Source organism: Ipomoea triloba, chromosome 11, assembly GCF_003576645.1.
Source record: "Ipomoea triloba cultivar NCNSP0323 chromosome 11, ASM357664v1".
NCBI lineage: Eukaryota > Viridiplantae > Streptophyta > Magnoliopsida > Solanales > Convolvulaceae > Ipomoea > Ipomoea triloba.
In genome coordinates this window covers 14,004,628-14,018,048 of record NC_044926.1, presented here as the reverse complement: position 1 = coordinate 14,018,048, position 13,421 = coordinate 14,004,628, and the positions used below count along the sequence as shown (strand labels likewise).

At 34.7% G+C, this 13,421-nt stretch overlaps 1 protein-coding gene across 1 annotated transcript; it reads right to left on the bottom strand.

The window, feature by feature from the left end:
- Nucleotides 1–9,764: 9,764 nt before the first annotated feature.
- LOC115995961 lies at nt 9,765–12,849 on the bottom strand. Its single transcript, XM_031235108.1, has 6 exons — nt 12,756–12,849; nt 12,119–12,380; nt 11,052–11,135; nt 10,790–10,859; nt 10,574–10,707; nt 9,765–10,475 (listed from the first exon to the last, which is right to left on the bottom strand). Exons 1-5 carry the CDS (start codon nt 12,847–12,849, stop codon nt 10,648–10,650), a joined length of 570 nt encoding a protein of 189 aa, XP_031090968.1. The 3' UTR covers nt 9,765–10,475; nt 10,574–10,647.
- Between the last annotated feature and the right edge of the window lie 572 nt (nt 12,850–13,421).

The window sequence follows — 13,421 nt, the reverse complement described above, 5'->3', positions numbered from 1 at the left end:
TCTTTCAAGCAAGTAGATATGGGCTGCGTGGTCACCTCCTCGTCCTGATGTCGTTAAATTAAACACGGATGGGGCAAGAAAAACAAGTTCGGGATTGGCCAGTGCAGGAGGGCTTTTCCGTGACCATTGCAGTAGATGGATCGTTAGCTTCTCTTCAAAAATTGGTAACACAAACAGCTTCATTGTTGAGCTCTGGGTCTTCGGGAAGGACTCTTAAATGCTAAGAACCGTGGCTTTGAAAAGGTTTTCGTCGAGACCGATTCCGACGCTGTGGTTCTTACTCTTGGCAAAGACCTGAATACTTCGTTGGATGCTAACACGTTGATCTCAGACTGTAAAGCTCTCATGGAGTCCTTCTACTCAATTAGTATCTCCTACGTGTTTCGTGAAGGAAATCAATGCGCGGACTACTTAGCAAATCCAAGTAAATCATGTTTGGTTTTGGATTGAAACAAAAGTATTTTTGGTGTTTTGAATTAATGGGAAAACAAGACTAAAACTAGGTTTGAATTCTATTAGGAAAGGTGGGTTAGACTAGGTGTATTACTCTATTGATGCATTTGACATAAAATTGGGGAATGAACATTAATCCTAGGTTCTTGAGGCAAGCACAAAGGAATCCAAGTTTCCACAAGGATTAGAACAAAGGTTGCCCCATTTCCATGGTGTATCAACATAAATTCTTTAAGAACAAAAACTATTTAAGCCCCAACCTACCCCTATTTCCATAGAAGGGAAATTGGGTTTGAGATTGGGAATGCTCAAATCTTCCATTCAATTCCTATTGAGATGGAAGATTTTCCAAAGACAAACAACAATCATTGCGCATTAATCATTGAAAGATAGAAATAAACCCAATTCAAATTCAAGAACCCTAAATGGGTGTTCATCCCCTTTATGCAATAGTCACATAACAAGCATCAATAGAAATAATAAACACCTAATCTAACCCATATAAGGGACTACTCACTCATTTCTAAGGTAAGAATAACAATAATAAGCAAAGAAATCATAAATGCTCAATAAATGTAAAGAAGAGAAGAGATGAAGAAATATACCACTTTTGATATTAAATGAAGGGGAAGAGTTGGTGAAATCCACTCCAAATCTTCAATACAAGCTCCAAATTGTGTTCTCTAATGTAAATCTAAGCTAATCTAGGCTAATAAGTGCTAAGGAAATGAGGAAAAATCGTTCTAAGCTCTCTAGGGTTCGGAATTCCTCAAAATGCAGAAAATAGCTTTTAAACTGTGCAGGGCCCGCGACATTTGGCCTAGCATCCGGCCGGATGCCTGGGCGAATTCGGCGATGGGACGTCCGGCCGGATGCTAGGCCGCATGTGTTCAAATTTCCAGCTTTCCTTCCGCTTCGCGTCCCGCTACTCCGATCATCTTTTAGTGAAATCTAGGCCTCCAAAGTTGTTCCATTATGCTCCAAGAAGCCTCCTATTGACTCGTTGTGACCTATTTTATCTAGAAACGTCAAACCACACAAAAAAATAATAGATTCCACTCAAAGTAAAGCATTTTGTAATAAAAAAATGGTTAAAGTATGGGGTAATGATATCAACTCCCCTACACTAGAACTTTTGCTTGTCCTTAAACAAAGACAAAGAATAATCACCACCAAGCAATGAACACTTATCTTGCTTCCTTCCTGTACAACCAAACATCCACAAGCAACTCATGACAACCCAACTTCTTTCAAGAATCATCTCGGCCTCGCAAACGAGTTTTTTTCTCGAGCCAATAGCCAAGCGCCATTATTAGAGAGCGTGAGGACCTTGCGTGCACAAGCGCTTTGTTAAGATTATGCAAAACACGGCTCAAAATGAGATCCCATAAGCTTTCACTTCTTACTCCCATTAGATCTACCTTCGGAGTGCATGAAATGATCAACTAGGTCTTTATTTGGCTTGTAATGGGGCTAAAGGGTAATAAAGGGTTAACAAGGAAGGGGTATGGAAGATAAACAAAAATGAGAGAATTTCGCACCTAAACACAAACTAATTTAGAAGAAACGTGACAATTATGAAAATGGAGCAAACTACACAAGAAAGCAAAACAACACTCTAGAATTGAGGGGTAAGGATAAAACTTTCCCTATAAAGATGAGGAACTTTCACTTTTATTCAATCAACTCTTTTTCTTTTCACTTTCAAGATTTTGATTATCTTTTTCAAATTTTTTCAAAGATTCTTTTTTTTTTCTACTTTTCAAGACATGACTTTTCCAACATAACCAATATCTCAATATATTTACAAAAGACTCCCACACTAAAATAAAACTATCTAAAGTGATACTAATGACAATGAGCTCCAAAAGAAAAGTCTCTCCTAGACTAAGGAATAAGTGCTACATTCTCCCAAAGGGTAGAAGGGAAACATTTAGGCTAAGGGCTAAGGGTTAATTGATGAGTGTTCACACAAAGAAAAACAATCAAACTTGGGGACAAGTGCAAAACACTTTATTTCAAGAACAAAAGACTCAAAAAGGGTCACAAGGGATAAACAATGTAGGTGGATAGGCTAAAAGGCTAGGGTTAAACAAAAATAGCCTAAGATCATTTCAAATCATGCAATTCCTAGAGTTTCACATTGGGGAGTATTGAGGCAAGGTCAAGCAAAACAAATGTCACCGGAATCTCACATAAGCCGTCACTAGCCAAGCATATAACACACAAGGTCAATTTATTCATTTATTAAAAGGTTAACAAGGCTATTGGCAAGAGACTAGATCAATCAAAAGTTTGGTTTCGAATCATCAATTCACAAGTTGAGTTTCACAAGCACCACCAATTCAATCCACAAACCCACAAAAAAGGAAGTGATTACGTATTCACACAAGGAAAGCAAATTACTCAAGAACTATGTACCTTGAATCATCCAAGCAAAACTAAACAAAATTTTTTATATACAGTCCAAAATTCGGACCACAAATTGATCCCCCCCATACTAAAATCAGACATCGTCCTCGATGGACTAACAACGAAGCAACATGGGGGAAAGATCAAATCAACTAAACCAAAAATTTAAATAAACAAAAAGTGAGAACTTAAAAATTCAATTTGGATGCTCAAAAGGGGTGGGGAGAGAGAGAGAGAGAGAGAGAGAGAGAGAGAGAGAGAGATTTGAGAGTAGAGGGGGCTAGGGTTGAGTTGGGAAAAAGGGGAAGAAGAAAGATTTTTTTTAGAGCAACCGGCCTAGCATCCGGCCGGATGCCAGGCTTCTAGAAAGCTGTTTTCGCACTGTAAATATGTATAAAACCTTCGGCCTACCATCCGGCCAGATGCTAGGCCGGATGGTGCTCTCTCCAAAAGTGAAAAAAAATTGTGTTGTTCCAAAAGCTATGATTTCATCACCAATTCATCCCCAAACAACTTCTAAGAAATTTAGCACTTCAACAATTCAATTTCATTCAAATTCCCATCTCTCCCAACACTCTTCAATGCATTTAGGATCAATCCACACTCAAGTTTTTCAACTTAAACCACCCAAAAGCAATCAAATTTTTCCCACCAATGCAATGCAATATTCAAGATCATGAAATGCAAGGGATATATGCTAACATTGGACAAGTTCTAACTCTTAAAAACAAAAAGGAATCAAGTAAAGACATGGAAAATAAATGCACGGAATTTAAATTGCAAGAAAGGAAAGATAACATGGGGTGCCTCCCATGAAGCGCTAAATTTAACGTCGCTAGCTCGACTCGACCTTATTTTCATCAAGTTCCGGTGGGAATGAAATGGGATTGAGGCCTTGCAAGCCTTAAGAGATCTCTCATGAACTTCTTGTAAAATGAGGAATGACCATTTGAACTTTTCACATCTTTTGCCACGGTTGAGGTTGGCACTTTCAATGGAACTTCAATTTCATCATGATTTCCTTGCAATTTAGGTTGACACTTTCAATGGAACTTCAATTTCATCATGATTTCCTTGCAATTTTTCAACATTTTTCTCCTTGATTTCAATCACCTTGCACTCATCAACATAAGATGGTTGATGTTTGGCCATATTAAAGATATCAAACTCGATTATGTTCTCGGACACCTCCATTACCAACTTGCCCCTCTTCACATCAATTATAGCACCCGTATTTGCTAGAAAAGGTCTACCAAGGATTATGGTAACCTTGGCATCCTCCTCTATTTAAGCCCCAACCTACCCCTATTTCCATAGAAGGGAAATTGGGTTTGAGATTGGGAATGCTCAAATCTTCCATTCAATTCCTATTGAGATGGAAGATTTTCCAAAGACAAACAACAATCATTGCGCATTAATCATTGAAAGATAGAAATAAACCCAATTCAAACTCAAGAACCCTAAATGGGTGTTCATCCCCTTTATGCAATAATCACATAACAAGCATCAATAGAAATAATAAACACCTAATCTAACCCATATAAGGGACTACTCACTCATTTCTAAGGTAAGAATAACAATAATAAGCAAAGAAATCATAAATGCTCAATAAATGTAAAGAAGAGAAGAGATGAAGAAATAGACCACTTTTGATATTAAATGAAGGGGAAGAGTTGGTGAAATCCACTCCAAATCTTCAATACAAGCTCCAAATTGTGTTCTCTAATGTAAATCTAAGCTAATCTAGGCTAATAAGTGCTAAGGAAATGAGGAAAAATCGTTCTAAGCTCTCTAGGGTTCGGAATTCCTCAAAATGCAGAAAATAGCTTTTAAAATGTGCAGGGCCCGCGACATTTGGCCTAGCATCCGGCCGGATGCCTGGGCGAATTCGGCGATGGGACGTCCGGCTGGATGCTAGGCCGCATGTGTTCAAATTTTCAGCTTTCCTTCCGCTTCGCGTCCCGCTACTCCGATCATCTTTTAGTGAAATCTAGGCCTCCAAAGTTGTTCCATTATGCTCCAAGAAGCCTCCTATTTATTCGCTGTGACCTATTTTATCTAGAAACATCAAACCACACAAACAAATAATAGATTACACTCAACTAAATCATTTTGTAATAAAAAATGGTTAAAGTATGGGGTAAAAAGGGGTAAAGAATCAAAGGTATCATATATATATATATATATATATATATAGATTTTGGTTCAAATGCGGCCGTGCTCTCCCGTGCGGCTGTGCCATCACGCACCACTCAATGTTACGAAATACATCACTCAATGTTAAGAAATACACCACAATGAAACACAATGAAACACACCACAATGTTAAGAAACACACCACAGTGCATATTTGTGTGGTGTGTTTCTTAACATTGAGTGGTGTATTTCGTAACATTGAGTGGTGTTAACCGCACGGCCGCACGGGAGAGCACGGCCACACCTGAACATGACCCATATATATATATATATATATATATATATATATATATATATATAGTCTTCATCTCATTAGTGAATGGACATTATTTCCCTAATAAAGGTAAGAAATTGTCCGCATGAGCAGCTTAACTGGTCACATGGGTGAAGTTTGGGAGGAAAGGTAAGAAATTTAACTTTTAAAATATTTTAATAGGTGCTCATAACTCAATAAATTTTGCTAGGATTGATAACACATAAAATGCACACACTTGATCACATACTTAATATTTAAAACTTTTTTTGTCCTAAGTATTTTTGTACTAATTAAATGATTTAATTCCTTGCATTTTAAATAGTTAATTGACTAATATTTATTTGAATGATTTTAATTTAGAAAATATTTTCAGGAGATGGAAGAATGCATGATTCAAGATTGATGATTAAGTAAATTCAGATATTGAAGAATAATTTAAAGTTAATAATCAAGCAAAGTAGGGTGAACATTAAATATCAATATTAAAATCTCAAATTCTATACTTAGGGTATGTTTGGTTTATGGGTTTACACACTAGGAATGAGAATCAAAATCATAGTTTGTGTTTGGTTGGCAACTTTTTAAAATACAACCATGAAATTTGATTATCACTTCAATTAAAAACCTCATTCCCTAATTCAAAAAGTTATCATTCCGTCTTATTGATAATATGATTTTTAAGTTTGGATTAGTACTTTTAGATTTTTGTTTTGATTTTTTGTGTGTGTTTATATTGGTGCTTTGGATGTCATTACATTAGGATAAATTGTTTTGATTTTTTGTTTTTGTATTTTTAAAACCTTTATTCCCATTATAGGGTCATACATAACCAAACATCAATATTGGTAATTATTCCAATTCTACCCTACTACCAAACATGCAAAATACTTTCGCCAAAACTCATACCATTGCCAAGTATTTGATTTTCCCATTCCGGTTCCGATTTCATGTGCGAACCAAACACACCCTTAGTATTAATATTTTGTCTTTTTAAAAATAAGAAATTAAGTTTAGTATATGTATTATAATAATAAAAATTTAATGCAAAATACGTAAACATATAAATTGACAAGTATTTTCTATGCGCGATGCACAATATTAATACTCTATATTAAAATCTTAGATTTATTTACATTTTAGATATTTATATAATAATAATAATAATAATAATAATAATAATAATAATAATAATAATAATAATTATAATAATAATAATAATAATAATAATAATAATAATAATAATAATGTAAACCAACTTTATAAATTTGATATTTATACTGTAGGAAATGACTTATATAGTACTCTAATATATAATGTCTATAATTTTTTACCATTGAAGAAGATAAGAAAATATATGGTGGATGCATAGTGCGGCAACAATAGTTAGTTGGAGAAGATAACCGAAGTTAGAACGGTAGGGATATTTTTTATCAAAATATTATATACTACAACACTTATAACATAATGTATAAAAAAAACGAACATAAATGAAGACTATAACTTTCATTCACACTTATTAGATTTTAGATTAGATTAGATTAGATTAGATGTTGAAAATATTGTATGTTTTGTTGACACTTGACAATGTTGAACATTTATTTGTTAATAATTATCAAGGGAAAAAATAAAAATAATTTTTAATCAATATATAATAATTTATAATTTATAATTCTATAAAATTTGAAAATTTACCGTAGTTCAAATAAATAAAGGTTAAATACAAAAGAATTAAAATATTCAATAAAATGAAACTAATTTTTTTTTAGTACTATGCAGCAACAGTATTAGAGTCAATACCCAGCAACTTGGTGAAACTAATTAATCTTCAATTAAACATATTTACATTTTTTTGTGATTTTATTTTCTTGCCCTTGCTCACAATTTGTTACTCTAGAGTTAACTAAGTTATTTATATGTTGAGGTGACTTTCTTTACAATATAATAGAGTTTTTCGCAGTTTTGGTCCCTCGACTATAGTGGCACTATTAGGTTTGTACCACGAGTTTCAAACATTGCATTCCAGGTCCACGACTATTGATTTTGTAGTTAAAATAGTCCTTCCGGCCTATTATCCGGCCATTTCTCACCGGAGGTTGAATTCTACCCTTTTCATCAAGGTTAAAAATGTCTTTTACATTTGAAGCCTTCCACATTGAAATTAAAATAGGAAAAAACAAAGTAACCCTCAAGAAGACCCAATTCGATTTCCAAATACAAAACCCTAACATCTACTCTGAAGTAAATTCGAATCGATAGCATCATTGGATTGCGATTTATTGTGTCTGAAGATTCAATCTAAGTTTGAAGCTCTGAAGTTCTCCACGGTGGAAATAGAAGAATGAGTTCACGTTGGTTGAGAAGTCAGTCGCTGCAAGGTGGTAAGTTTTCAATGTCCAAAAATTTGATTTGTCTCTATATGTGTGGGTGTTTTTATGGTGTGAAGTTATGATTGTAGCTGTTTGTGGTGTTTATTGGAACTTTTCGCACTTTGTTTACATAAAAGCCATTAACGACATATTACACTGTTTTAGCTTTTTACTTTGTACTGAATGTTTAAATTAAAGTGGTCCTGCCAATGGGAGAGTATTACTTTAATATGCACTATGTTTGTTCACTTTCAACTGTAGTGCATGCCTGGAGTATTATATTCTTGTTCTTGTGTGGGGACCAGTAAATTCTTTAATTGTATTTTTTGTGAATGGGGACCATGTGTTGATGGTGTTTATTCTTTAAATATTAATTACTGTGTTAGTTATTGTCCAGTAGATGTGGACCACTGTGAAGTTGACTTTGTTTTGTTGTGCATAATTTTATTGATTATTGTATTTATAATTTAGGTGATAATGGTAGTGAAGGTGATGATGAAAGTGATGGGCAATCAGATGATTTTTCTCATAGTGATTATGAAATGGATGGTAACACATCAAATTTAGATGACTTAGAATTTGACCAAAATGTTGATTCCACAGTTGAGTTTGGTGGGGTACAAGAGAATGGTAATGGTAATGAACCAGTTGTTGTGAATAGTTGGGAGAGAAATTTAGATGAACCAAATCTATCTGATGATGCATCATTAAAGGACTCAGATAGTGATGAGGAGGGTAAGTGGCCTGTTTTTAGGGCAGCAACTGATATGGAAATGCCTCATTTTGTCTTAGGATTGACTTTTTCAAGCAAACAAGAGTTTAAGGATGCTGTCACCAACTATGCCTTTAACAATAGGAAAGATATACAAATTGTTAAGAATGACAAAGAAATATTAGTTGTTAAATGTACGCATAGTAGTTGTCCTTCACTACTACAAAAATACCTTTTAACGTCGGTTATTAAAGAAATATTAGTTGTTAAATGTACGCATAGTAGTTGTCCTTCACTACTACAAAAATACCTTTTAACGTCGGTTATTTTGGACATACGACGTCGTTTTTTTTCCGACGTAGTTCTAGCAGACGTTATAAATAAATTATAAGACGTCGGTTTTAAAAAACCGACGTCGTATATTATTTTTAATTTTTTAATAAGTACATACGACGTCAAAAAAACCGACGTCGTATGTTGTTTTAAAAAGATAGAGATACGGCGTGCTGTATCTCTTTTTTTAAAAAAATGTAGAGATAAGGCGTCGGTTTTCCGGAAAAACCGACGCTATATCTCGTTTTATTAAAAAAAATTATAATTACGACGTCGGTTTTCGAAAAAATCGACGCCGTTTCTCGTTTTAATTAAAAAAAAAGTAAAAAAGTAGCGAATCAGTATCAGCTAATGAATGAGAAACATGGGAAAGGGTATGGTGTGGGTGAACAACCTGATGCTGGTCTCCAAAATAAGTTTCAATAGCAACATAAAAAATAGAAAATGCATAACTGCCTAAAATTTAACATGAGTTTTGGAGCTAGGAATCTACACTTTGTGTACCACATGAAACATACAGGACTAAAAGGATGTGAAAGAAAAGCACAAATAAAAAACTGCATTACAAGATCAAAGTGAGAATGACATGGTGTCCTTGCCTTGCAGACAGTGAAAGCCTAGACATACTAAGCCTCCATGGAATGTTGGTCACAGATTCTTTTGATATGCCTCCACCGATGATAAGCTTCTTCTCAGACATACTAAGCCCAGGATCCTCTTTGGGAGAGCTGTATGCATGCAGAAACAAAATAAAACAAAATACTGAAGGGTCTCATACACTTGTATAAAATGCCACTGCTGTGATCATACCAACTTTTAATAGTATATGCCTTAGACCACATGTAGACTTCTAAATGCAACATTTATCAGAGAAGATGAAATAAAGTAATAAGAACATTGATGAAATAAATTAAATACAATGATATCCTTGCCTTGCACACGTAGCTTTTTTCAAATGAAAAATAAGAAAAGACAAAAAATGAAATAAACAATTAATCTAGTAAATGAGGCTCTAAAATGTTTTATGAATATTAGCTTTGATATGTATAATTCCAACCTCTAAAAGCCAATATAAAATTTCCATTATATTTGAAGAGAAAAGCTAGCAAGATTCAAGCCAAATTTCTTCTCTTTTATCTCTTGTTCTAAGTTGTACATCACACATTTATCTCCATAGATAATTTACCTTTGTGCTGTTTAACATATATCTCCAATCTGAAAGAGGGCAAATAGATGCAGCTGGGATGCTGTGACTTAAAAAAGCAATTGAATGATTATTGGGAAGGCAAAGAACAAGGAATATGCCATGTCTTTGAAGCAGAGTCCAGAAAATACACTAAAATATAAAGTTTTATGCTGAGGAAGAAGTAGAATTGTTCCAAGTCTAAGCATATCATCCAACAAAAACCGAGCAGAATACAGAGCTTAAATTGACATGAAATTTGGCAGTCCAATTTAAGATAGTAATAACTAGAAACAAACTTCTTGTAAGCTGATATGCTAATAAAATTGTGTGGTCTTACTGTCTTAGTGTCCTACTGCACATATCTCAACTACTCTAAAGCATGCCTACATTATCTGTTCTCTCTTCTTTCCATCATGTAAAATAGTGCAAGCCATCATTTAAAATTTTTAAAAATAAAAATTTAAAGCTGAAAACTGGAAGTAATTTGAATCACATACCACAACTCACTTTTCTGCAGAGAACAATGAACCATTCTCCATTTTACTTTCCAGATCCCAGCCTCTGATGAAAGAATGTTAGCAACTCATACTACCTTAAGCAATGATACTAGCAGAAGAACACAGTACCAATCCCTAACCAAGGAAAAAAAGGTCAAATACCTCTCTTTAGCTTCCTCCTTCAGCCTTTCAATATGATTTTGAATCTGATAACATGCAGCTTGGATTTCTGTATTTTACAAACAGAGCTCACTCCATTGTGTGGACAAAGAATTCAGCTCGTATGCAGTGTTTTGCTGATCAATCATCAAAGAATGCATAAAAGATCAACATATTGAGCTCAATGAAAAAATAAATTATTATGACATAAATGGTTACCTGGTGATATTTCCTTTCTCGATTTACGCTTTCAATCTCTTCATTTAACTTAACAGCCTGTGACTGCATTCTGGAACAGAATTTCATGATTCAGTCCCAAACTCAATATGAAAAGGTCTATAATGTGAACTTATCCAAATTTTCATTTGTGACTTGTATATAAAGAGTAAATCATTTCTGCAGCATCTCAGTACAACATTGAGCATCAGAAAATAGTCTAGGCTATCTTTGGAGAAAGACCTTAAACAGCAGTGAGCCTTACCTGGCTAAAAAAGCCTCCAGTCTTTGGTTGTATAGCTTCCAAGCATTGGGACCATGATTTAACATTACATCTAGATTTTCAAGCCTATATATGCAGCATTCATGTAAATAAATACACTGAGAGAACATTATAATAGCATATCATAGAACTTTCAACTTTACAATGCAAAACAAGAATTATATTCGTAACAGAAGCCTCAGTAACACATTATCACATGAGAACTAATGTGCAACTCCTTGGGAAATGCACCAATAAATTTAGAAAAATGCAGCATAGGAAGTAATAAAGGAGTTCCTTGTACATGCAGGATAAGGACATCACACTCACTTTTGGGTAATAAACAAATAAGAAAAAGAATATGTAAACCCCTTGCTTAATGAAAATAAGAATAGATGATAGAGACAATCATATGAAATTGTGGCACATTCAAGTGCTCAATAATGACATATTATTTATCCATCTCAAGTAAATTAGCCCCAAGACCAAGATACTTACTAAAATATTTATTTATTTATAAAAAAANAAAAAAACATATAGTATATAGTTAGGAACTTTGTACATAGCTTCAGGTTCCCTTTAATTCTTGTAAAAGATTGGCACAATGAGTCAATTTGTATAGAAGGGGAACAAAAGAGAATAATCAAAACAAAAACTGTAAGCGAGTGGAGAGACAAAACCACAAGCATCCTAGTGCATTTTTTTACACAGCTTAACTTAAGCTATAGCCCTAGTTCATAATGGGAAAAATAGTTAAAAGACTACAAAACCTAGTGAGATCTGCAGCATATCCAGGCCAGAAAAATCCAAAATTAATTAACAGATTGGAGGAGAAATGCGGCATATCACTAGCAAAAAACAAATATTTTGAGAGCAAGGCATTCTCACATAGACAAAACTTAGCTACACTCACACCAACAACTCTTAGGAACACACACTGCACATCTTTTCTCTCAACAGACCCCCAATTTTAATTTCTTTGTAACTCGGTTATCTTAGAAAATTCCTAAAATTTGTCAAACTCCAAAATTCAAAAATTGAAATAATAATTCAAAAAATATACAACTCACAATGTAGGTGGTTGCGGAAGTACGGCTGAGCGACGGAAAGGCGGTGCGGCTGGCGGTGGCTGGTCCGACGGCTGTAGAGAGAAGAAGACGAAGAGGAGAAGAGAAGAGTTTGGTCCGACAGCTGCGGGGCGGTGCGGATGGCGGTGACTGGTCCGACGGAAAAGAGAAGAGCGGATGGAGATGGATGGTCCGACGGAGAAGAGAAGAGCGGATGGCGGTGGGCTGTGCGCGGCTATGTGTTCTGTGAGAGACGAACTAAGGCCTGAGGGTTTATATATTTACAAAATAAACCCTTACAACGTCGGCTTTGTAGGATTTTTTAACAAATTATTAACTAATACGACGTCGGTTATATCCCAAACCGACGTCGTATCAGTTCATCAACTTTTTCCCTGCTCAAACGATGGCGTTTAACAATTTAATATTATAATTATTTTTTATTAGTCACTTTTGACGTCGGTTGTTAGTAAACAACCGACGTTAAAAGATTTTCTTAAAATTTTTTAACATATAATGTCGGTTATTGATATAACCGACGTTATATCTCCGACGTTATATGTGATTTTTGTAGTAGTGCTTGGACAGTAGCTCTAAGAAAGCAGCAGGATTCTTTAAATTGGAGCATCCTTAGACTAACAAATAGACATGATGATTGTTGTTGGACTTCTGAAAATTCTAGAGCTACTTCTACTGTGGTTGCAAAGAGGTGGTGCAAAGAGATTGCACACCATGATGACTGGAAAATGGAGGATTTTAGGCAAAAGGTGTGTAAAGATGAAAGGTTTCATATTAGTACCTACCAAGGTTATAGAGCATTGAAGAAAACTAAAATCCATATTAGGGGTAATCAAGAGGACAATTTCAAGAAAATTTGGAGTTATTGCAAAGAAATTAAAAGGACAAATCCTATGACAACATGTGAGGTGAAACTTAGTGATAATATTGAACCGAGTGGAGGAAAAAGATTTCTTAGAATGTACATGTGTTGGGAAGGATATAGGAAGAGTTTCAAATTCTGTAGACCAATCTTGGGAGTAGATGGAACTCATTTGAAGTATGGCATTGGGGGGTTACTTCTAACTGCAGTTGGCATTGATGCTAATGACTCCATCTTCCCTGTTGCATATGCCATTGTTGAGGGTAAAACAAAACAGTCTTGGGAGTGGTTTTTACAGCTGTTAAAAAGAGACTTAGAAATCAGTGATGGGAATCAACATGAATTTACCTTCATGTCAGATAAACAAAAGGGTTTAATACCAGCATTTCATAAGGTTATGCCTAGAGTTAAACACAGATTTTGTGT

Bases quoted from the DNA above. Each gene is read 5' to 3' on its own strand.
- LOC115995961 (XM_031235108.1), bottom strand. From the start codon at position 12,849: ATGGTGTGCAATCTCTTTGCACCACCTCTTTGCAACCACAGTAGAAGT. The intron at 12,381-12,755 runs GTTAGTCTAAGG...ATAAACCCTCAG, and splicing joins AACAATCATCATGTCTATTT to GCCTTAGTTCGTCTCTCACA. The intron at 11,136-12,118 runs GTGAGTTGTATA...CTGCATATATAG, and splicing joins CTTCCGCAACCACCTACATT to GCTTGAAAATCTAGATGTAA.